General features: G+C 52.7%; 1 protein-coding gene across 1 annotated transcript; it reads left to right on the forward strand.

The window, feature by feature from the left end:
* Nucleotides 1-8,468: 8,468 nt before the first annotated feature.
* Nucleotides 8,469-25,290, forward strand: TPRN (taperin; the record flags this gene model as incomplete). The annotated part of the gene is made up of 4 exons (XM_082492790.1): nucleotides 8,469-10,544; nucleotides 24,142-24,325; nucleotides 24,602-24,729; nucleotides 25,122-25,290. 4 exons carry the CDS (start codon nucleotides 8,469-8,471, stop codon nucleotides 25,182-25,184), a joined length of 2,451 nt encoding a protein of 816 aa, XP_082348916.1. The 3' UTR covers nucleotides 25,185-25,290.
* Between the last annotated feature and the right edge of the window lie 226 nt (nucleotides 25,291-25,516).

Consider the following 25,516-nt stretch of genomic DNA (forward strand, 5'->3'; position numbering starts at 1 on the left):
GGGCACTGTGGCTGCTGAGTACACAGGACAATTTGTCATTCCACTTGTACCTGCTTCTTCCAGCTTTCAGCTCCTGCTCCTGGGGTGTGTCTGTCTGAAGCCCTGAAACCCGTTTGTTCACCCGCAGCCCATAATTGCCGTCAGAATTGGCTTGGCGGAGCTCACCTCTAGTAAGGGTGATTGGAGCCAGCAGGTTACGGTGCGGTTGAGCTCCCATCCCCACCTGCTCTGGTAGAGGACTGGCAGCTCTGTCGCACCGTTACGCTCAGCCCTGCCACGGGGAACTGCCGCCGCAGCTCCTGCGTCGTCTGGATTTGCTTTTAGCAAGGGCAGGAGAAACGGGGACGCTGGGTTAACCCTGGGAAGAAACAGATTAAACTGGGTTAACTAAATTGAGCCCTGGCTGCTCACCCCAGCCACGCGTGGGAGGTTCTGCTGCTCTTGCTATGAGGCAGTGCTGGATGTGACCTCAGACCCCTCGCCTGGCCTGGTGACCGTCAGCAGAGCTCTGCGGGTCACAGTATGGCCTGAGCTGGGACTGTCACCTCCAGGAGAGGAGACGGGTGGGCAGCGAGTGCATGAGCTGTCCGGTCTGCTGCTCCTCAGCCTGGCTGACACGCTGGGAGCAGCCCCTGGCCTTATTCTCCGGTGCCTACAGAGAATATCCGCCCGGCTGTAGAAGCTGGGGAGTCGTCATCTTGGATGTGGCACTTGTCTTATTCAGGGTTTTCCAAAGGGGCTTTTCTGTCTTCCTCTCATTTGGCTGGGAAGGAAAGGGAAGAAGAAAATTCAAGTTACCTGAGGGATGTAGAAACAGGTAGAAAATTGAGATACAGCTTTTTGCACCTTTCCTCATGCTGTAGCCGCCAACTTCCCTTTGCCGCTGAACTCCAGGCCGGGGATGGGAAACGGATGAGTTAGCAGATGATCCCTTCCTGCATTAAAAAACAAACAAACAAACAAAAAACCCCAACCCAAAACAACAACAAAACCAGAAAAATCCTTGTAGCTCTAGCAAAACATCGACTGCAAAAGGCAACCAGCCAACTCATCCTGCCCTGTGCGAGGACTCTGCTGTGCGCACCCCTGGGGTCCCACCCGCTCCTGCCCCCGAGTCTGCGGAGGCAACTCTGAAAATGAAGTTATTCTTTGATTCTCAGCCTGGACTTGTTGCCTGGAGCTTGATGCAGGTTTCCTGCTCCGGTGGCTTCTGGAACGCGTGTGTATGTGTGTTCACATTGTCTTTTCGCACACGGGCTCTTGCCCGTGGTCTGGGGGAGACGTTCCCCCTCCGATTGCCCCTACTTGTTTTGCCACGTGCAGTAAAGCGTGAGGCAGAATTATCGGTGTCATCCATGCTGTGTTAGCGTCTCTCTGGCTCCTGGCGCGCATCCATTTCACAAATAGCTGCTGTTGTTCGGGATGTGACTGTGTTAGTGACCTGTGGCTGGGAGTTCCTGTTCCCAAGGCTCTGCTGGCAGAGTCACTGCAGCGCTGCTTCGTCACCTTCAGGCAACAGAAGTGGGGCTAGTCGAAAGAATGGAAAATGCTGATTTTTAAATAGCTGACCTGGCGGGGTCTGGGAATGGGAGCGTGTCCTTAATCCTGGTCCAGGCAGGAGGGGGAACGACAGGCTTGCTCTGCTCTCTTGGTGCAAGTGTAAATATTCGACCCATCAAAACCCAGTTTAAAAGTTACGCTTACGTGTTATTAATGGTGTATTGGTCCAGGATAAGGTATGTTACTGTACGATTAAAATGTCCTTCCAGGGCCCTTGACAATTGGCATATGTTGCCAGAGCTCCGATCAGAGGATGTGCTGGGTTGTGTCATCCTTCCTCGAGCTATTGGGCCACACTGCCAATACCGGGTGCAGATCCGCGGGTACGCGTAAAGCTGGATCGCTCTGTACTCTGGGCTCTGGCGTGACAGTCCCTGGAGGTGATGATACAGAGCCCTTCCTGGAGGATGCCATGCAGGTGTCCTCCCAAGGGATCTCCAGCGGCAATACCATTTTCCACACCATCTGTAAAAATTGTTTGTGATTCTGTATTTTGTCCCACTTGATCACAGAGTATCTGTGGCTTTCTGCATCTGCTGTGGGAGTGTGTTTTAATTCTCAGTTGTGGAAACACAAGCCAAAGTCAACTGGAAATTGTTACTGTCTCGATGACAAGTCAGCCTCATTGCATACTATCATATATTAAAGCTGAGTGAGTAAAGGGGTGGATTAATGACCACGAACCTGATTGTGATCATTGTTGCTCCCAGGTAATCCTACTGTGTAATCAGCTCAATTAATAGTGAGATACCAGAGTTTGCTCTCTCTGCCTAAAATGCCAGTGCACAATCTCTTCCCGAGATCGTGCGTGAGCTATTGAAGAGTGATAGGAACCCGTAGCTGCTTTGATTTGGAAATAAATCCAACCCACCATACTGCCAGTGAGGGTGAAAAACTGAGAAGACTGGAGGGAATAAACATTATGGACATTAAATGTAAAGAATCCATCTGAAAGGACGTTAAATTGTATATTTCTATAAATGTTTAGTAAACTTTAAAGAACTAATCCAACCCAATAATTTTTCACATTATTGTATTGCTTTTAGAGTATCCTTAAAGTTGACATACTTAAGGGGCTGAGGGGGCTGTGGCAGCCGGCCAGGGACTGGGCACTGCCATGGTCACCCTGGCCTCTGGCTCAGGACCAGCACAGATGCACGGTGGTGGCAACCAAAAAGCTTCAATAGAAAGTGTGGGGTTATTAGATTTTTATTTTTTTTTATTTATGTTTTAGTGCTCAAACTCAGTTGTAGTAGTATAGTCCCCACTATAAGTTCCCATTAACTCGGAGCTGGTGCAGAGTTGGGAATTCAAGGACAGGTATCTTGGCCCTGATATTTGAAATGCCCTAAAAACATCATAAATAAGTACAGCCAAGCAAGGCCCCTTGAGCATGGACCCTGCTCTTGCTATGGCCCCTATGCTAAAGAGACACCGTTTTGCTTGGTGTTAAGATGGGGATGACGGAAGAAACAGAGCACGTTTGGTGTTCCCCATCCCGGGAAACCAGGCTGGAGTCGTACCCGCATGAGTAAGACGGGGCTGTAGTTTTTCCGCTGTGTGTTTCCTGTTGTTCTTTAACAATGCTATTCCTGGAACTGGGGTGACTTCAGTTATGGTCTCAAGCAACAGCAAAACCTGAGCTCTCACAGGGCTGTGAGTCAACGCGCTTTGGGCATCTTTACTGTTTCCTCTTGGGGTTCAGGCACCAGTTTTCATTTCCAGTTCCTTTGCACAGCTGCGAGCCCTCCCTTTGCTACTGCAGCGCTGGGAGCGAGGGGGGATCATCGGTTTTCTGAAAAGAAAAGCAAATGTGTAACAAGCAGAAAGGGTAACGGTGCAGGCTTTGAAAATGGATCTGGTAAAGTGCAGAGGAATAGGTTATATCCTGTAGTGCTCCTAAACTCAGATATTTGAGCAAGTTCCTTCCATCCAAATGAGGGGGAAAAAAAGCATAGTTGTCAAAATAATGGGGGGTAAAACCCCAAACCACCCAAGTTTGAATAGTAATTGACTGTTTGACAAACCATGTGAAGATAAAACACTCTGTGGTCTGATTCTGCCTTTACTCTCAGCTGAGTTCGGAGGGAGTTGACAGCGTTCTGCTCCTTTCAAAATCAAACAACTCATGCGCAGGGTAACATGGCTGCGTCCATCTGCGCCGCTCCGGCGAGGCTGCTCCACATGTACCTGCCCGGTGTGTGTCTGAGCAGTCGGGTCCCTCTTCCGCTTGAAACATCTCAGCGGGGAGCTGAAGGCAGAGCAGATGCATGAGGAGCTCGATGCGTTGGCCCCGGCAGCCTCTGGGTTAGGGAGCTCAACCTGAGACATGCTGATTTGAGGCCAAAACTGTCTTAATGGAAGCTTTTGAAAACAAAGATTGTAAGCTCCGAGTGCTCTGTGGGCCCTGGACCAGCAGGTTGGCTTCTTGGAAGTCAGAAGGATGTTACTCCAAAGCGCTCTCCCCGGTTTCCGAGGTGGTTCCTGGCTGGCTGCCTGCTGCCCGGGCCCGGGGCAAACCCGCCCGCGATGCGGGAGACATCTGCCGTCTCTGCTGCCTACGTTAACACGTTTCTCTGAGACTATCTGCTGCTTCGTGTATGATAACCAGGTTTCAAATACATGAATGTTTCTAGGTTTTAAGATGTGATTTAATAAAAAGAGATGTTTCTGGGAAAGCAGGTTTTCTCTCGTTTGTTTTGTCATCGTTGTTGCACTCCGGCTGAGTTCACAGTCCTGGGAAGAGCCACCGGGCAGATGCTTTGCTGTGCTGATGGGAGGAGGGTTACCGGCAACGGGCACCGCTGACCCGTAGCAGCCAGGGAAGCGGTGAAAACTCCAGAGCAAGAGGCAGTTCAAAGGGGAGGAAGGTAAAAACTCCTGATGCTTTAAACAAGGGACCGTCTGAGAGAGGCAGATCCAGTGGTGGGGACAGGATGGGGCGATTCACAGTTCCAGCAGTATCTGCGGCTCGGTGAGTGTGGACTGGATCGCTGAGGAACTTGGAGAGCATTAAGCATTACCCCTTGTCCCGGGAGGAAGGCCAATCTCCGAGCACCATCCTATACTCCGAGAAACAGAGCCCAGGAGAAATTCAAGGGAGGCCAAAGGCCGGATAATCCCTGTAGGGAAATGGACCAGCTCCAAAATAAAGCACATCCCCAGGAGGGCAGAAGGCATCGCATTCCCATAAGCCGCTTTCTTTGTCATGGGTCTGTTTGACTTAATTTCCAAAATCAGCAGGTCTGACTTGATCTCCCAGCTGCAGTTTTCCCCTTTATCTCCAAATGACAGTCACCTGCAGGTTCCTCTTCCATTCGGTGCAGAAAGGGCAGCCCCCCTGAGCACAGAGCCCAGCGCTGAACAGGATGGACAACTCTGTCATTTAAGGCATTTTTCTTTAGCTCTGGGATCTTTCAGCCTTCATTTCCGCATCCTCCCCATTGGGAGACTTTCTCCTCCACGCGCCACCACCATAGCAGGGTGGGACATGCCATATCCATCTCAGCAGTGTGACAGATGACAGAATTCACTTTTAACCCTTTACCACCACCTGCACAGGCGGCTTCTGGCCAGACACCCGGGCACTGTTCTCCCTGAGGCCTTCCCAGCATCGCTGGTGCCCGGGGTACCTGGTGGCCAGAAGGACAGTCTTTATTCTTTATCCTGGAACGATCCCATGTCAGCACTTTCCTGTTTTCAAATTGGCGTCGTAGGGTACAAAGTCAAATTTGTTACAGGAACCCAGTTAAAATGGATTATTTTTACCTGTTGCATTCTTCCCTCTCCCTTCATGCTCCCTTACGTGTGGTGTGATGGACACAAAGCCAGAGCGGGCGCTGGGCAGGCGGAGTTTCGCTCTGCCCTGTAACAGGGTGAGGAACTGAGATGTCTCACAGGAGTTTGAGGGGAATTCATGTGTCTCTGAGTGCTGCTGGGCCCCGCACTTCCCCTGTTCCCCTGTCTTATGGTTTGAGAAAACCCACAACAGTTTATTGTCATTTAGACAATCATTCTCTCACCCAGTGACCCCTCCCCAGCTGGGAAGGGGAATTGGGAAGAAACAAGAAAACCCAGGGATTCAAATATGAACAGATTTAATAGAATAAGAATAGATAATTAACATTAATAGCACCAAAGAACCAATATTGATCCCAATACCAATATAAAATACACAAGGACTATACTCAGCCCATTCTATCCGTAGAAGCTGTGCACTCCCAGCAAGGGACAGCGAATGTGGGACACTGAGAGCGCTGCGGCTTCGGCTTCTGGAGGAAGGGAAGGCCTCAGGGCTCTGGCACCGGGGCGAGGAGTTCTCAGGATGGCAGCCAGCACGGGAGAGAGAACATTTTGCAGCAAACTTTCTAATTTATATTGAATGATTGAATGTGCCGTTCATGGTGTGCAATAATCCTGTTGGCCAGCTTGGGTCAAGTGCTCAGGTCTCGCTCCTCCTCATCCCCGCACCTGGTGAGCTCAAAAACACCGAGACCTCGAAACCCACACACCATAGCTGGCTATGAAGTAAATATTTCCACAAATTCAGACACAAGAGTCTTCTAAAAGGGCAGTTTTCCCAGGTATTAGAAGAGAAATTAGTCCTGTGTCACTCAAACCGGAGTACCTTGTCACCTGGCAGTAAGTGGGGCTGTCCCAGCACATCCTACTGGTGCCAGCCCTACCTCCCTCGCAAGCAGTGTGTGCCACATCTGGTACTGATGGGCCATATATGCCACATCCCATCGCCAGCTCTGCAGCCACATCAGCTGTGCCCTGGCGCTGCCGGGACACCAGGAACTCATGCCTGTGCTACGCGGTGTCACGCTGCCATCACACCCTCCAGGTCCTGTCCCCTGCCATCCTCACAGCTGGGTTTTGTAATCAAGCGTTCGTTTTCATGCCAAAATATGAGCGCAGAGCGGGATTCCCGGGAGCCTCCTCGTAACAGCGCTGGGGCAGTACTCGAGTTATCTGTGGGTGTAAATACAGCCACGCAGGGGATTAGCTCCGAAGCACTTGCTTGCCAGCCAAGTTTCACTGTTCAGTCCTTAGCGCTGTTTCACTGACTCTGCCTAGGAAAGAAAGAGTTGACAGAAACTACGCTAGAAGGCTCTCAGATCTTGACTGGCAGGGGAAGAGGTGAATAATGGATGGATTTATTTTTTTGTTATCAAGGCGGGCGGGCATGCAGTGAAACTAGCAGATGTCAGGTTCAAACCCCACAAAGGGAGGCGTTTTCTTTACACCAGGTGCAGATAAACTGTGGGATTCATTATTTCAGGATTTATGGGCTTTACACGGGCTCAAAAGCCAACCAGACAAGACCACGAAAGAGAAATCCATTGAGATCTCCCCAGTACAAAGGCACATTGTTGGCTCTGTACGTGCCTGAGCCATGAGTCACCAGAGGCGGGGAAATGTCACTACCCGCTTGCCTGGTCTTTATCCTCAACCCCGGGGTACCCGCTGCGGGCCCTGGCGAGGGCCAGGAGGCGGGACAGTACATCGTGGACCTGTGCTTCAGCCGAGTACAGCGGGCCAGGTGTAAACCTTAAACCACCCTTGTGTTATTTAAGCTGAATTGCAAAGAACTGCCTCTCCCATTTAGTTCTGGTTTGCTGGCTCGCAGCAGAGCAGCTCCTCGGGGCACACAGCACATCTGGGCATCGCATAGCTCCTGGCACGCCGGCAGCTTTGGCAACAAAACATTATTTTCAGTAGTATAATTTCCAGTTATCATTTGAAGGAGGTATAATTGCTCTGTTCTGCCTCAGGAGTGCAAAGGTAAGAGCTTTATCAGCAGGGTACGGTGTTCTTTCCCGTAAACACACCTGTGTTTTCCGCAGCCTGGCCGGAGCGTGGTGAGTCGCTCATGTCAAAGCAGCCCCGTGTGTCGGGGTGCAGCTCCACAGCTCCCGGACAGGCCGGGACCACGGCACGTTCTGGCCAAAGGTTATTTACATCACAGCATGCCATGTCCCCCACACCTCCCGGGCTGAGGATTTCGGGATACTGCGTTATCGGAGGCGTGGAAAGCTGCTGTGCGATTGTTTCCTGATTGTGCAGACTTCCCCCCCAAAAAAAACCCTGCTGGTGGTTGATAACAGGCGCTGCCTGGAAATAATGCCGCAGCAGCACTTTTCCCTGTGCTTCTGTGCCCAACAAGCAGCCGTCGCCCCACAGCCAAGCCCGTGGGAGAAAACGTTTTCCTGCTCTGCTGCCATGCGCCGTGGAAACCCCCACTTGCCTCCTCTGGAGCTCTCCCTAAACCACCCCGCTGAGGGGCCGATAAGACATTCCCCCGGTGCCGATGGCTTGTTCCATGGCTGCTCGTGTCCTGACACCCGCTTGTTGTCAGACCATGGCCGAGCTGGCAGTGGGGTGATCCCAAAAGGTGTTTCGTGCTCCTGTCCTCCTCGGCTGGCACCACAGGGGCCAGTCCAGGATGGGGGGAAAGAGTAGATGAGGGTTTTTTGGCTATGGTGGCTCACCCCGGCTCCTGCCAGGCCGGAGACCCCCAGGGCCTGCCCCAGCCCCGTCCCCGAGCGGTGCCCCAGCGTGTGCGCGGGGGGCAGGGACGGCGGCGGGTCTCCGTCCCCGGGGCCGGGGCCGGCCACGTCCCCTTCCCCCGCAGGCAGGTAACGCGGCGGATCTCCTTGACACCGGCCGCGAAGCCGGCGGGGCGGCGGGCAGGGCCATGGCCAGCGCCTGAGGGAGCGGCCTGTCCGCGCGGGGCCGCCCCCGCCCGCCGGCCCTGTCATGGCGCCCGCCCCGCCCGGCGGAGGGCGGCCCGGGGGCGGCGCGGCGGCCGGCGGCGGCTGGGCCTGCTCAGGTGCGGCGGGCGGAGGCGGAGGAGGCGGCGGTCGGCGGCGGCGGGGCAGCGCAGTGCCGCCTGAGCCGCCGCCATGAGCAGCGCCGAGCCGCCGCTCGGGGCCGGGCCGCGGGCTCAGCCCGCCTGGAAGCGGGAGATCCTGGAGAGGAAGCGGGCCAAGCTGGCCGGGGCGGCCGGCGGCGAGCCGGAGCCCCCGGCGGGGGAGCGGCTGGTGGTGGCTGAGAGCCTGGGCCCGCTGCGGGAGAACCCCTTCATGCGGCTGGAGAGCGAGCGGCGGCGGCTGCGGCAGGGGCTGCCCGGGCACGGCCCCGCGGCGGCACGGCCGCTGCAGCAGCTGCTGGAGCTGTACAGCGCCGTGCCCGGCATCCGCACCATCCGCGCCGACAACATCCTCATCATCGAGTCCCAGCCCGACGCCGCCGCCTGCTTCGCCGAGGGGGACGCGCTGCCCGCCCGCCGCCGCGACCCGCCCGCCGCCGCCTCCGACCCGCCGCGCCGCCCCGACCCGCTGCGGGAGCTGCTGGCCCGCCGCGGCGCCGCCCTCGCCGAGATCCGCGCCGACCAGGTCGTCATCTACGAGGCGGCCGAGCCGCCGGAGCCGCCCGAGGCGGCCGAGCCGGGCACCGTCAGCCGCCTCCTGGAGAAGTTCGGGCAGCGGCCGCGGGGCCGCCGACGCCGCAGCGGGGAGGCGCTGAGCGGGCCCGGGCCCGCCGGACCGCCCGCTCCTCCGCAGGTGGGACCGGGCTCCCCCCGGGCCGGGCCGGCCGCTCCTCCGCAGGTGCCGGGCTCCCCCCGGGCCGGGCCGGCCGCTCCTCCGCAGGTGCCGGGCTCCCCCCGGGCCGGGCCGGCCGCTCCTCCGCAGGTGCCGGGCTCCCCCCAGGCCGGGCCGCCCTCTCCGCAGGTGGTGCCGGGCTCCCCCCGGGCCTCGGCGTCTCCCCAGAGGGGACCCGGTTCCCCGCGGGCATCGGCCCCCAAGGCGGGACCGGCATCTCCGCCGGCTCCCCCCCGGGCTGCCACCCCCCCCGGGGTGCCGGCCACCCCACAGCCTGCTGCCCCACAGCCGGCTCCCCCCCGGGCTGCCCCCCCTCAGCCCGTGGCCCCGGCCGCCCCCAAGGCCGCAGCCCCCCAGGCCAACTGCTTTCTCCACAAGATCGGCTCCAACTCCTTCACCGTCACCCCCCGGGGGCTGCCCCCTGGCAGCCGCCTCCCCGAGCCCGGTGCCGTCCCCGCCGGCCGTCCCGCGCCGCCCAAGGGGCCGCCAGTGCCATCCGCCAGCACTTCTCATGCCAGAGCCAACGCCAGGAGGCCAAAGCCGGAGGAGGCCGAAGCGGCCGTGTCCCCCCTGCCCAGTGCCAGTCCGGCCCCCAGTGCCACCGGCTCCACTCAGCCGCTCTCCGCCTCTGCCCCCCGGGCCGGGGGCTCCTTTGAAATCCACCCGGCCCCCAAGCCCGACTTGGCTGCCATCCCGGCCCACGACCTGCAGGCCCAAGCCCTGGCCAAGCTGCGCCTGAATTCACGTAATTCCTTCCTCTTCGTGCCCCGCCGGGAGGGCGGCCCAGCTCTGCCCCCTGCCCAAAGCGCCAGGCCAGGGCCACCGCCACCGTCCTTGGAGGAGAAGGCACCCAAGGAGCTCCCGAGGGCTTCCGCCCCGGAGCAGGAAGAGCCTGTCGTTTCCCCACCGGCGCCTCTGGATCCGTTGGTACCTGTGACTTACATCGATGACATTGTGGAGCCAGACAGCGGGGAGCTTTCCCCCAGGGCCGGCTCGGCCGCGAGGACGGGGAGCTTGGCAGATCAGCCTGGGGGAGCCGGCCCTGACCTGCAGATGGAGTTTGCCTCCGTGCCCCTCTACAGGCCACACTCTGCCCCCCATCAGAGGGGAGGCACCACCTTCACTGTCGTGCCCAAAAGCAAGCCCATTGCCTCGGGGCTGCAGACTCTTACTGATGCCAGCGGAAGGCCGCAGCGGGAGGAAGAGGAGGAGGAGGAGGGCAAAGGAAGAGGCAAAGCCGTGGAGAATGCCGATGGGCCCCAAGCGGCAGTGTCCCATAAAAAGCGCTACCCCACTGTGAACGAGATCGAAGTGATTGGGGGATACCTGTCCCTGGAGAGGTCCTGCATGAGCAAGACGGGCTCCCGCCGCAAGAAGGTAACTGCCTGGGGTGCCTCTACTGAACAGCCAAGCTGGAAGTAGCTCAGTACTACTTTTTGGCTTGTCTTTCCGTGAGGCGCTGGGTGGGAAGATGGGCAGGGTTTTTCTGGTCCTTTTGAGAGCCAGAGAGTTGCCCTCGGCGGGGGGGTCACTGGGTGCTGGTCCACTGAGTAGATGGGAGTGGGGTATGACCTGTGATAACTGCAGGACCTCTCCTATGGTCACTCCTTGGAGGTATGATAACGGAAAGTAAGATATTTCAGATATTTAGAAAATGGAGGCGAGTCGTGGGGTTTGGAAGGCTGCGGACTGGCCCCCTCTCCAGCCCTGCTTGCTGTGTCTAGGGGGTGTTGGGCACGTTGAGCTCCCCATGGTCACTGACCAGCTTGTGACACAGTACAGCGGTCAGTGTGGCGTTGGCATCTTCCCGCATTAGTGATCTATTGATAGAGGCTCAAGAATTAGGTCTCTATTAGGCAGAAAGAGATCAGCAACAACTTAACTCCCCTTGATAGGATTATACCACCTGGCTGCTCCTTCTGGATGTGCAGCTGCATCACAGAAGATCTGCGAAATGTCGATTGCTCCAAGTGTCTTTGGAGCAAATGGCAGGATTTCTCACTGCTTGGGATCTAACTTAGATCTTTAAATTGAGAATTAGTCTTTGTATGGCGTGGTGAAATGCATCTGGATGTGATAAAGACACAGCCATGCTGAAAGATTGGGTTATTTTGCTGCGCTGGAGGAAAAAGCGTGAATTGTTGGGCTCTGAAAGCAGCACGCCGAAGTGACAAACCCCGATTTCTGGGTCTGTGATGTGACATGTTTTTCCATAGCGGGAAGAGTTGTTTTACATTCCGTTACCTAAATTCGACTAAATATTTGATGGACTGAAGTCACACGGGTGCCTGAGGCACTGAGCATTATAATTTGAGGAAATCCTTTGACTAGGGTGCATCTCATTTAGAAGGGAGGCGGGGAGTGCTCTTTCTCATGGCTTAACATTGTTAGATTCCTTCATAAGAGCACGCAGTCTGTGTTAATTTGATCATGACTAATGCAGGTAGCTGATATAGAGCATGAGCACCATGAGATCCAGAATAAGCAAATAAGCAGCAGTGTTGATTCTTGCTCGGTGTTCCTGTAGTTTTTTCATGTCCTCCTACAAGGAAATGTTTAATCAGACTGGAATTGTTCTGCTGTTTACATACCTGCTGGATTGCACTCATTCCAGCTGTTTTCTTGGCTCTGTGCAGTTTGGGGTATTAATTGGATTTACACAAAATCAGGTGTATGGTATAAATGGTGCATATATCAAGAAGACATGTTACAGCTGTGGGTAAACTTAGGATGGAGCAGAAAATACACACGAAACCTTGCGGGGCAGACTCTCTTAGATAAGTTTGGCTTCTGCTGCAGCCAGTGGAGCTGATCTCATGGCGCAGGGCGGTGCTTCTGGGGCAGCAGCCTTGCTGGTAAAAGAAAAAAGCCTCAAGTAAGCAAAAATGATCAAGTGGTGTGTGGTGGAAGCTGTCCTTAAACAGTACAAAAAGGAGGAAGGGAGACAAGGACACGGCTAGTGCAGTGACTGAATTGTTTAAAGGCTGGTCAAACGCTGGAACAGGAACCCAGAGAAGTGGTGGCATCTCCGTCCTTGGAGCTATTTGAAACTTGCCTGCGGAGAGCCTTGAGCAACTGATCCGGTTGGACCTGCTCAGAGCAGGAGTCTGGGCTAGAGACCTCCAGAGGTCCTTCCCTGGCCTAAAATGCCATGTGATTCTTTGAAATTGGTTGGCAACTGTTTTGTCAGCTCTGTGTTGGATCTGTGTGACATTGGGTAGGTCATGTAGCTTCTCCACTTCTGTTCTTATCAGCTTAATAGCATTAACTATCCCGCTCTGCAGGCACGCTGAAGATGAAGTGTGCTAAATACGGCGAGATGCATATACAACCGTAGCAGCTGAGGAATGTGGTATGTGGGGGCTGTCCTGCATGAGAACCTGCATACAGATCTGAAAAGAGAGATATGAAAAGGCAAAGAGGAGCTGCCTGTTGCATTGCAGAGCTCAGGAGGCTGAAACAAATGGGGATCCTTTGGAAAATAAGATCCAGCTTAAGGAGAAGTAGTAAAGAGCCACAAGTTTCTGGGTAAAATGAAATGTAGCGATGTAGTGGGGGAAATATCAGATTTTCTTTCCGTTCCCTTCTCCTCATGGAGGTGGCAAGAATGGAGTGCTGTTTGACTTTGTAGCCCGTGGAAGGCCAATGGAAAGATTTCTGTTTACTCTTAACCTAGAGGATGTTTGTGGCTTTCACTCTGGGTAATAAGGCTGAATGTTGATGCCTCAAAAGGAAGGAGCTAGTATTAGGACACATTCCTTGGTTTCTTCCCAAGAGATTGCTGTGTGTCGCCAAGGCAACCGGCCAAAACCCAGGGTTCTGTTTTGTAGATATGTTGGGGTTTTCAGAAACTTGGTTTTGGCCTGAATTGGGCAGAAGCAGAAGTTTCCTGTAAGCTGGAAACTGCAGTTCTTCAGTAAAACCAATGTCCCTTTCTCTTTTGGGGGTATCAAAATCAAACCTGATGGTGGTTTCAGTGAGTAGCTACCCAGGTCTTTTGGGGCGATTCTCTCCAGGCAGACCTGCCCGATGAGCCTGCCTCCTGCTGAGCATCTTCCTTTCCAAACCTTGCCTTGGATTTGCTGAAAGGTCTTTTAAGTATGCTCTAGGCTCAAGAAAGTGGTGTTTAGTGAAACTTCGATGACTTGGAAAACTTCATCTGCTCGCTGGTGCCCAGCAGGAATCTGGGTGAGATAAACAGCAAGTCTAGCACAGCCTGGAAATGCTCCGGGTCGGTGGCTGTCTGTGCTTGCAGTCCGGGCTAATGATTTATTAGGAGGGTGGGAGGCGGTCCTGGCAGTTAGACTGATTGTTCTGCGAGATGCAAATTGTGTTTTTCTTCAAATGCGGAAATCCAGCCTCCCTTTTCCGTCCCCTTGTCTGGCCACTGATTGCCTGACTGGTAGAGATGCCAGCAAAATGGAGCTGACTCAGTCCACATCCTCTGTGGCTTTTTGGACAGGGAGGGCAGCTGGGGCAGCGTGGAGGTGGGTTCCAGCGCTGCTGTGGTCTGTGCGAAGGGAGCTCCAGCCCCTGCTCTCAACTGCGCAGCTGGACTTTGCTGGGGCCTGCTGGTCTTCAAGGCCGTTCAGGAAAAACAGCTTTATTGCTCCTTCCAGACGCTTCAAATATGTGAAGCAGCTGTTTGTTTTGGGGTTGGAGCTGGATATTGAGCCGATGAGGGAGAGAGAGAAATGCTGTTCCTCTGTCGGAACAAAAAATGGTTTCCCAACTCTCTTGTGTGGCTAGAGCTGCTGCTGCGGGACAGGCGTCGTTCGCCCCGGGCTGTGAAGGTGAACAAGGGATTGCGTACGATGGGACACAGGCAAGATCTGCAGGTGGAGGGGAGAGCCTCAGCCCTGCTCGTCCCGGGGACCGGGCTGCCCATGCGGGCAGGGAGTTTGGGCTCTTGTCCTCCTACAGGTGTTAAGATGTCCTTCGGGGCTGTTCATTCACTCTGTGGCTGTTTCGAGACCTCTCCAAGCGATCTCATGGTTAGTTCAGATAAAGCAGTGGGGGTGTGACTTCAGTTTGAAAGCGAAATGGAAGGGATGTGCTGGGTTTGCAGCAGCGCGCGGGGCAGCTGCGGGGAGAGGCTGGCTGAGCCGCCAGCTCGGGCGGTGAGGACAGGATACGTGCGCAGGGGTGGAAGAGACCTACTGACCTTTATTCTAAACAGGGAGTGGGGGAGAGGATGCAGAGCGCTGTTGGTGACCTCTGTTCGGTTCTTGTCTTCGTACTTTGTTATTACGGAAGTAGTAAAGACGCTTCAGCCTGATAACAGCCCCAGGAGGAAGGGAAGGCTTTGCTGCAGGTTGTGGATCTTTGGGATCTCAGAGGATAAAATCTAGCTCGGCTGAGCTGACAAGAACTAATCTTGGTTTGGTTACCTGCCAGAATAACGTACAGTAAAGTTGTCAGCAAGATAGAAATCTAGGTTTCTGTCAAACATGTGACTGGCATGTTGGAGCGAGGGATTGGGAAGGACTGCACATGGCGGAGCCAGCTGGGGTCCTGGGAAGTAGTTGTCATTCTTAAGGCTTCATGTTCTCATCTTGTTGGAGGCTGGACTCTGCCGTGAAGGTCCTGCGTGTACCGAATTGGCCCCCGCTGGGCTCCTTCCTTACATCTTGTCACTCCTGAAGTTTATCCCAAGCCACAGTATGTTTGTCCCCTCTGAGACCTGGTACCTCTTGGGGATCCTACAGGGAAGGTGACTTCTGGCCAGGCCACCCAGAGTCCTGTAAATAATAGGACTTGAGAACCAACAGACATCAGACTGTTGACAGTTTTAATGTTTTTTTGCTTGTAACAGTTGGCAGTTTGAGTGCTGGAAGGGGAGCTGCAGCCTTGTGCAAACGGAGCTTACAGGAGCAAGGTTGGTGGGCTCCAAACAGTTGGAGTCTAATGCTTTCCTGCTTCTTTGTAAAATCATCTTCAAAGATGTTCAGCTGAACTTCAAAAAGTTCCAGCTTACGTGGACTTTAGCATGGTCCGTTTTCTAACGTTTTGAGCTGCATAATGCCTGAATATGGTTCCCAAGTGCCCACTTAAATGTCTTTTAACAAATTATCCTAAACATCCTTCAGCTTTTCATCACAGGCAGGATTGGGCAGCAGTTTTGTTGGTCTAACCTGCTGTACTTCTTGCTCTGTAGCTTTCCATCTCTTCAGTTCTGCTGGAGATGGTCTCCTGTGAGAACCTGGTGTAGGCTTGAGATGTTGGCAGGGAGGAACACGGAATTCCAACTGTTGCCCAGACCTGTTTGGAGCAAGTCTGCACAGTGTGGAATCTAAATACCGGTGACTGCCTGAAGTATATTTTTTTTTTTTTTTGCAATGTATAACACCAGTAAATTAACCATAACACAAGTGAATTAACCTGGTGGTAGAAGCAAAAATCTTTATGCAAAAATCACTTAGATTCCCTCTTCTCTGTGTTTCGGAGGGGTCAGGGCAAAGATTTGTGTTATTTAGCTTGGAGAGCTGCGTGTTCCTGTTGTATTTGCTGTCTTGTGGCTGTGTTCTGCTGGGCCAGATTCATCTGCCACCTTTAAGGGAGGGGCTGTAGTACACATCTGACATGGATGTATTGAATTTTTGGTAGATGAGGTCAGCAGTGACAAGTCCCACTCATAAAATGTGTGTCTTAGATGATCAGGCGTGGTGTGGTCCCTCCCCTGCGGAGGTGATTTCCACTAGCTGTCAGATGTGAGCAGGCTGTGTCACCCAGACAGTGCAATTTCCCTGCCCTTTTCTAATTCTGCTGATTTTTAGCCTATGATGTTGATGGCTGAAGACTCTAGAAATCAGTATCTTATTGCGGTTATAGTTTTTTAAACCACCTCACAAGCTGGACCTGAGGCTATCGGGGGGGAAGTAGGTTGTTTTTTGTTGCCCTGCTGCCTGCCAACTCCTTGAAGTGCTGGTGCTTTGTTGTACTAAACCCCTGGCAGAGCAGATGAGTCATATTTATCTCATCTCCGTAGTGGGAAATTTTCTGCGACTGAGATTCTCCATGGCCGTGCCACTCCCCTGCTTCGCCTTGTGCCACAGCGACAGTCTAAGCTGCTCCCAAATTCCCCCCGGTTCTCTTCTCCCCTGTCCCCTGCTTGCCTTCCCCGCCGTCGGCAGCATGGTGAATGGGACAGAAGAGTTAAAATAGAAACTCTTACACAAATAAGAGAACGTGCCCAGGGCTCAGCCCACCCCAGAGCTTGAGAGGAGATTTGGAGTGCTTTGTGCTCTGAATTCCAATCGCCCGGATTACAGTTAATGTTATCTTAATCGGTTTCCTTAATCTGTGGACCAGATTGGAGATGGTTTATAATTTCCCTCCATCTCAAGTATTCAGTTTGTCTTGGGTTTGGGTTTTCCACCCCTCTCTGTTTTTTCCAGGACATGGTCACGGTGTTCCTGAGAAGAGCTGGGGAAGTACGCACTCAGGCTGGCTAGGGCAGAAGTCCTACTTGGCTGTTACATGTGGGAAACAGTAGGAAAAATTGCAATTTTTAGTTTTCAGGTTCAGTGGCAGTAAAGGAAATCTCAGTCAGAGCTGCCGCAGCAGCATCTCCTTCGCCTCTGGGGTTGTGCTCACTCCCCTCCCGAGTGAAACCTGTAGCGGGACGTGGGTATGCCATGAAGCTGTAACGATATCACTGTTTGGACAGTTTGTGTAGGAAGAGTCATGTGAAGCATCTGTATCGCACAGAGAAACTTCCCAAACATCCTGGGAAGATCTGGACTGAAGGAACTTGGTGCTGATGTTTTCTGAGAAGTGCCCTTCAGATGACCTTGGGAACTTGGCAGGACGGAGCTGCTCTTTTGTAGGCAATTGAGGGACTATAGGCAAGCTGAGGAAAAGAGCTCAGACGCTATGAGAGCGGAACGCTTGCGTGCTTAGGGAAATTGCATGGCTTGCAGCTAGTGAAAATGCAGGTCTGAGGGCATATCCGCAAGCCCCATGGTGAACTTGCTGCACTTACTTCTCTTTGAGGAAGTATCTTTTGCATATTAGTAGTAGAGAAAAAGGGCAAGAGAGATGTGAACTCTGTGGTGCAGCTAATACTCTTTGTGCCACTGAAGCCTTTTGCTCCTGAAGACTAGAATGAGCTCCTTGCCAGGATGAGAAGTCATTCTGTTCCCAGTCTCCCTGTATTTCCCAGGAAACGATGCTCCATCTGTGCCATTCCGGCTGGAGACAGTTCCCTTGCAGCAAACCGAGGTATTTGCTTGGACTGCTCTGGTCAGTCTCAGCTGCACAGAAATGTTTGTGGGTGGCATCTCCCAGCGCTGCGCCACGTTGTAGCCACAAACTGTAGGCTCGCAGTCGCCTGTGTAGCCGAATCCTCTGCTGTTTGGGAGTTTTGCACGTTGTTTATGAAGATACTGAGTGTGGGCACTAATTGTATCTTGTTTATGCCTGCTCTCTTTGTGTATTCAGATGAGGTTTGTTCCATGTATGTAGGGAGTTTTGTCCTATTCTTATGGGCCAAGTAAGTAATACTTGATTTGCTTGTTAAAATGTGGAAGGCTCTGGCTCCTCTTTCTGCAGATGTGCGAAGGAATGAAGGGATCTATGGGTGAATAGCTGCTTTGTACTGTGTTAGACTGTGACTCCAACTGCCCTGTGGTTGTTTGGGTGCTGGAATCTCTTCTTGGCTGACACGGTCAAGGGAAGAGTTAACAAAGCTGCCTGCCCTTCGATGCTCGCCGGGACTGTCCCTACCCTGTCACTTCTCATCAGGAATTTGAAACTTCCCCGTGTCTCGTACGAGGAGTTTAATATTTCGAATCTCCATGCATTGCTCCTATCTACCATGTGCTTCAGCATATTGATTACACAGAGCTGGCTTTGTGGGTTGCCTTGTAAATGGAGACTTTCTTGTTTTGCCTTGTGGCTTGGGAGCTGGGATGCGATCCTGGAGGCGACCCCTCCTCTCAAAGCAGCACAGTGCTTCCTTGACATGCTACTGCTGTAAATCTTTAGTGCTGCTAGCTCTAATCAGTAACTAACTCTGTGATGCAGTTAATTGTTGTGCAGAACTCAGGGTTACTCTTGGGAAGCACTTGAAAAGGCATGATCAAGTGAGCCTATGGTGGAGCAGCCAAGTCCTGTGCCCCAAAACTCTTTTTTTTTTTGTACAGAATGACAGAAAAGTACATTTCCAAAGCGCCATCTGCAGTTTTCTGGGCATACTTAGGCTGCTTCAGCCATAGCAGTTCAGGGTCAATCAGTAAGTTCAGCAGTTTTCAGGTAGCTGGTGTGATGTCTTGTGCTTTTGTCTCATTGACCAAATCTCTGGACAACCAATGCAGCACCAAACATAGCAAAGCTCAGTGTGAGACTGCACAGAAGCACAAGGTGATTTTTCTTCAAACCACTGAAACCACGCTTGTTCTGTCAAGAGATTTCAATCACTTGCTCTTTTGTATTCACGCTGAATTGTTGTCCACCCTTCAGCTGAAACCCTCCTGCTGCTGCCGCAGAGAAAGGAGGAGGCATTTGGCTGACCAGGTGTGAAAAGCTGTTAAACCAGCTGCTTTAAATCACACCCAGCAGCACGCAGCCCGTGCGTGTCCTAGTGAGTCAGCGCAGTCATTAATTTTGTCACTTCAGGATTACATGGCTTGGGGAGACAGGATGCTTAAAGGAAAATTAGTACCTGAAAAGAGCAAATCTTGGTCTCTGGTGCTACTCGGCTGTGTGGATCTTGTGAAGTATTTGGGTAGCATAACCACAATACTGAAAAATTGCTCTGTCCCTCTTGTTGCCACACAGCAGCCACTGCCCTCTTACCTCGCCTGCGGCAGCCATGCTGAGGGTTTTGCTGTGCTGGAGGCACTGTGCAATGTTAGCAGGGGCAGGAATAAAATCCAACTTGTGCTTCACGACTTGCCATCCCATGCGGCTGCTCCGCACATGGGCAGGGACGGCAGCGGTGGCCCTTGCAGCCTCCCACGAGAGCCAGGGCTTTGGGATGTGGCTGTTCGCAATGGCTCTGTGGGGACCGAGAAATGGGCTCAGTCATTTTCGGTCCCATCGTAGGCTGCTGTGATGGGGATCAACATGCTGACTCTACTTGCTGGAGTATAGTTAGAGGATGATTTTATTTTTTTTTCTTTTCTCTTTTTCTTTTAATGCCTAGCACAATTTTATTTTTTTTTTCTTATTATTATAAGGTGAGGGTTTGGATTGCCAAAGACATTCCTGTTTAAAATGTGTAAAACACCCTACATTATCAACATTATCACTTTGGCTTTTCCACACCTGCCAAGAAGCAAATGTGATAATGGACAAAGGGAAAAGCCACACCAGAGAGATTCCTTCTGGAGTTGAGGATGCGGATTAACCCTGTGATTTGCTTGTGAGACTTAAGGTGATATCCCTGGTTTGTGAGAAGCCATCAGGTGTTTGCTGTTTCATTAACTTGTCTTGCGGACTTTCCCACCTCAGCTTTTGGAGGTGAGGTGTCTGCTGCCTGTTCATGTCGCAGGTTGGTTTCTGCAAACTGGTTATTTTTATTTCTAAAATGTCTTTTTTTTTTTTTTTTTTTCTTTTCTAAGCAGGGTCTGTATGACTACTCAGATTGATGCTTGTTGGGCAGTGTTTACCCTGGCTTCTCTTTCCTGGGTACTCTATTACTCATTACTGTTCAAATTCTAGCAAATAAATAAATTATTTTTGCTATGGCAACAAGAATCTGGTGGCTGCACAGCATGATATTCCCCTAAAAGCCTGCCGTATTCTTCCCAGTGTGGCTCTGATTGCTGGGCAGAGTATTAATATAGAGATACATGGGTTTGGGTTGGCCCCTGGTTTTGTGACACAGTTCTGGGTGAAGCAGTCAGCTGAGCAAATAGTGACAAATGCCTGCAAATATCCACAGCTGAAGGGTGCAAAATTCTTCCTTTCCACAGCTGGCAGCTGCTGCTGAGGCAGAAACAGGGGAACCACTGCTGTAACACAATGAGCAGAGTCCTCTGGCTGGGCTTGAGTGTGCTTGGCTCTTCTGGGGTATGGTTTTCTTCTAAAGAAAATGACCCCTGTCGCCTTTTGTTTTTCCATAAAAGTCTATGTGGTCTGGCCAGGGGCTGCTGGCTGTGCGAACTTGTTGTCTGAGCGCTCGATTTTTCTTTTTAGATGGTTCCTGGGACTGAGTCTGCCTGTGTTCCCTACGCACAATGCTCAGTTCTGCTCATTAGCTGCTCAGAGGGTTTCTTAAGCCAGCGACGCTGACTCGTGTCCCCTAGTTTTGCCTGAATAAGTTACCCTCCATCTCCTGTTGGATCACGCAGAGCTACTTTGTGCTTCCCCTGAAACCACCTCGTGCTTGGGGAGGGGAGCTCGGGGGGGGACCCGGGCCATGCTGTGGCGGGTTTATCGCTTTGGGTTTTGGGGCTGCTTTCAGGGCTGTGGCTCTGCGTGGGCAGGGTGGACTGGGTGCCCCGGGGGGGGGTGTGCAAGTGTGGGGAAGGCGGCCGCTTGTGCAGAGCCTGTTCGCCGGAGTTCAACCCTGTGCCAGCTGCTGGTTGTTCCTCCGGTGTTTGCTTTGCCTGGGTGCGTCCGAGTGCTTTATTGCAGAGCTCTTCCTGTTTCTTGATGGCGCCACACTGGATGCAGGGGGTGGGATGCCTCCATAGAGCAAGCCAGTGTGGTTTTTGGGGAGGGAGCCTGTGCCAAGGCGCACTCAAGCCAAGCGGGACTGCCTGGTGTCAGCCCTCGCGCGGGCTGCGCTGGCCCAGCCGGAGGTGTTGCTGAAGCAGCAAATTAACTCGTTATGAGCTCTCCCCTGGGCTGGGGCCCTGGGTGCGTGGGGCTGACACCGCCATGGTTAATGATTGCTCTTTTTGAATAGCTTCAACATTGCCTCCTACGGTGTCGCAGCCTCTCTGCAGCAGGGACCCGAGAAAGCCCACTGGCAGAGTGTTCTGCAGGATGCAAGCTGGGCTCTGGCAGCCAGTGTGGCACCAGTTAAACCGGCTGTGGGCAAGTGGGAGTAGCTTCAGTTCAGGGCTTAGGCTGGGCTGTTGGTGCATTGCCTCTGGGTGCTGCACGGGGGGGATCTCCTGGTCATTTCTGTTCCTTTCTAACTCTTTGGGTTTACTCCCTGGTGAGAGGCTGTTTTTTCCTTCTCCACTACATGCAGCTTTGGTTCAAATTGTACTCAAAGTAATTTTTCTTATGGACTTCCTCCTCTTAATAGAAAACCAGCAACGCTTAGAATTTAAGCTTGGGAGATGGAACTAAAACCAAGGCATCTTTCTCCTGTCCCTATTATTTTCCATGTTTGGCCAAGAACTTCTTGCCTGCCAGCATAAGTGGCCTGCGTGCAGTGTCTAGTTCTGGGATACCTTCTGCGCTCCCCGGAGCAATGGGCACCTCCACCCTCATGGCCTTCGTGCCTGGCAGCGTGGCTTGTCCCCGCAGTACAGACGCCACATTGTGTGCAGTCGCTGCCCGCTCCGCTGCCTGGCTCGGATCAGGAAGCATCTAGGTCAGCAGCAGGGGTGAGACATTCAGGGAACAGCAACTGGGATGCTGTGATCTTCAGGACAGTTTTATTCCAAGCCCTTTTCTCTGAAAAGTAATCATTCCTTTCCCCATGTGTCATCTGGAGAAGGTCAGAGTGGCGCTGGCCGGGGCTGGGGCAGGGAACGGGGAAAGGCAGCTGGTTCCTGCTCTGCTATTTCCATCCTGCCTTCTCCTGGGAGCGTGGGGAAGGCAGCCAGCCTGTGTCCGAGGTACATCCCGGACTCGGGCAGAGTAGCACACAGCTCCATCGTGTATATTTGCAGTGTGGAGGAGGAGGTGTGAGGTCCGCGCTCTGACGCCTGGGTTTGATTCAAGCTCCCCGTGTTGCTTTTCTGAAAAGCAGCAGTGAAATGCTCACTGGTTTGCCTCGAAAACCCTTCTCACCCACACAGCTCCAGCGTGTCTGTCTGCAGGCAGCGCAGGGTGACTCAGTAGCAATGCTGCCAGATTGGGGGCTCTGGCCCCTATGCAGTTGCAGGTTTGGCTTCAGAAGACCCCATTGGCAGCAGCAGCATCGCTCTGGTGCTCCGTGTGCAGGAGATGCAGAGAGGCAGTGAAATACGTGCATCTGGGCAGCATGCGTGCTGCGTTGTTGCTTGATGGCTGCTCGGGGCCATGTGCTGTTTCTCAGCTTGTGGGGTATTTTGTATATGAGGGAAACTGCAAATATGGCACACTGGGCAAATGTGCTGCGCTTTCTTCTTGCCAGTTATTATTACATAGCATCAGAAGAGATCTTCTGAACCATCCAGCTCCTACTGCCTGTCACAAGCAACCATGCCCTTTTAATTCTGTTCATAACCCTATTAGCTCAATTTTAAATGTAGACTCATACAATGGTTTAGGTTGGAAGGGACCTTAAAGATCATCTAGTTCCAACCCCGCTGCCCTGGGCAGGGACACCTCCCACCAGCCCGGGTTGCTCAATGTAGTTAGAAGTAAAGGGATCACAACACCCTTTTAGGCAGCTGCTCCTGAACCTTGATCCACGTTGGCTAGATACTTCCCTACTTTTGGCATAAATTTATTCCTGGCAGGCTTATCCTCCTTGTTTATCTGTTGTATGCTGGCATCAGCAGTTCTCCTCTGCTCCTTGGTGTTTATTTTCTTGGTGTGCTTACAGAGAGCTGTTATGCTTTTCCTCAACCTTCATTTTTGCTAGTGCGAACAGGCTGAATCGCCTCTCCACCTGGTGAGACGACTTGTAACCAGATCTTCTAAACAGAATCGTAGATAATGATTAGGACATGAAAGGCTGCAGGGGAACAACCCCTTCACTCAGCTTTTCCTCTCAACTTGGAACAGCACATCTGGAGTTTCTGTGTGTGGGTTTGGGTGTCCTGCTACGGGATAGATGCAGAAACTGGAGTGAGTCCAGTGGAGGCTCCCGAAGTGCTCCTGGGGCTGGAGGAAATGGCACATGAGGAGAAGCTGAGGGAGCTGGTTTGTTCGGCGTGGAGGAGAGCAAGGGGGAGTCCAATTGCTGCCTTCGACTATCTGCTGCGTGTTACAGGGAAGATGGAGCCAGGCAGTCCCTATTTCCAGTGGAAATGCCCTGCTTTATTCCTGGTTTATTGAAACAGCATTACAATGATGATTACGGTCCTGTAGCCAATGCAAAATTTTCTTTCTCAGTTATTCACAGGCGATGAACTTCTCTTAGAGCAAGGGTTGATCTTAAATGTTGTCCCATTTCTAGTGTTCTTGCTCTCCCGTTTTCTGAATGACCCATAGAATTCTATTTTTTCCCTTGGTGAACTCCCATGTTGGGAGTCATCTTCATTCTCAGTATCCCGGTTATTGTGCAAAGGTCACTAGTGAGACTACTAAATAAAACTGGTTTCAAAACAGAACCTTCAAGTACCTCCCACTTGTCCATTATTTTCCCTCTCTACTACCACCTGCTACGATCTCTCCTTAGCTGCTTCCATCTTCCCACTTCTGGTATCTAGCTTAAATAGCTTTTTGTCAGGATGTCCTCCCAAAACTGTAGTTCTGATCACTGATGTTTCCATAGTCTAGAGCACGGGTACACAAAAGAGTTGGCGGGCATTAACGATGTCACCTTTCCAACACGTGGATGCTTTCCTTTCTTCCTTGGCAACACTGATCCCTCTTGAGGGACGCATGGCAGCTCCCCCTGGCTGCTGGGCATCAGTGTTAGGTGATGGGAAAGTGTGTACCAGGACAAAAAGCCAGAGGTACTCTGGACCTCTCAGCCTCCTGACTCTATCCCATCCGTCTGGCGATCTGCCTTTGTGGTTTCTCTCAGCATGGCAAGAGATTTGGCGAGGCACGTTGGGAAAGGTGGGGGGATATGCAATGGCTCCTTTAAAGCAGAGTGAAGCCCTGGGGTGGGAGGTGGCCATGGCCAGAGCAAGCGTTGGGATCAGTGGTTTCATGTGCTGCTTTCTAATAATTCTCTTCTGCTGTTGTCTAGATGAAGATCTCTTTCAATGAGACAAGTTTGCAGACTATGTTTGAGTACCCATCAGAGAGCTCGTTGGCAGAGGAAGAGGAGGAGGAAGAGGAAGGACATGCTTCTGAAACAGAGGAGGACAAGTCTTGCACCTTTTACATTCCACGCCCAAATAGCACTTTGCATCCCAATACACCTAACTCAGGTGAGCGAGGCACGGTCTTGGCGCTGTGGGGTTATTGGTGGTGTCTGACACAGTCTCTGTTTCCTACAGCCCCTTACAGGGCTCCACACTGGTGAAAGTGCTAAAGGAGGTGACTTCTACCAGCTGACAGCAGAACTGGGGCTTAGTGGGGACAGGGCTTGAACCGGAACAGGGAACCGCAGATGGGAAGCTTCCATGCTGTCCCTGACAGGATCCTGATTCTGCTTCCTTTCGGGGCAGTGAGAAATATTCATGTCAGCTTTGTCCTTCCAACAGATTTATCCAGCTACACCCCAAAGCACTCTGTGAAGTTCAGCGAGTGGCAGGAGCAGAAGTATGAGGAGATGCCTGCCCCAGAGGGACCCCTCCCAAAGGAAGCTGATTCCCACGGGAGCCAAGTCATGGTGAGACTTTAAATAAGCAGGTCTTGGCTTTGTCCTGCTGTGCTGCTGTCCCAGTGCTCAGGTTGGTCTGGACGGTGGATGGGATGGGATGGGATGTGCCTTCCACTGAACACCTGTGTGTATGTTCGCTGCCCAGGAAGCTGTGCCTCCGCTCACAAAGCGATCAACGCAAAGTCCCACTGCCACTAGCAGAGCTGCCTCTCCGTGTGTGTGTAAAGGAGACGTAAGGCAGTTGGCACACTTTGTACCCCAGGGCAGGTTTGGAGGGGGGAATTAAATGCGCTCGTTAGCCCCAGGCAGGGTGCCAACACAGCCTTCACCGTCCAAAGGTGCGAGTACTCATTTGTTTGGGATTTGATGACACCTCCATGTCAACTCTGCTTTCTCCACAGCTCACCCCAGCAGAAAAGGGCGGACTCTCCGATTTCAGCAGCGAGCCTGCTCTGTATTTTTGATCGCTTCATCTTCTAGCCTGCAGCAGCAGCTGCTGGACAAAACGCGTCAGTGCATCTCCCGAACGCCCTCCGCAAGCTCCGCGAAACTGAGCTTCTGGGTCCCTCCCTCACCACGGTTTTCGTCGGATCCTGATGCCAAGGGTGGACTAGATGCTATCGGGCATCTTCGGAGAATATTTGCACTGAATTCTGGGACCTAACTACTGCTTTTAAGGCGTATGATTTATTCTGCCTGTGGCCTTGCATATTCCTTGTTCAAGATCAGCTGCTGATTAGACAAAGCATCTTAAGAACAGATCTGTAATCCCGGGACGTAGATCCTCTCAGTGCTT

The sequence above is a fragment of the Vanellus vanellus genome, assembly GCF_965231255.1.
Source record: "Vanellus vanellus genome assembly, chromosome: 18".
NCBI lineage: Eukaryota > Metazoa > Chordata > Aves > Charadriiformes > Charadriidae > Vanellus > Vanellus vanellus.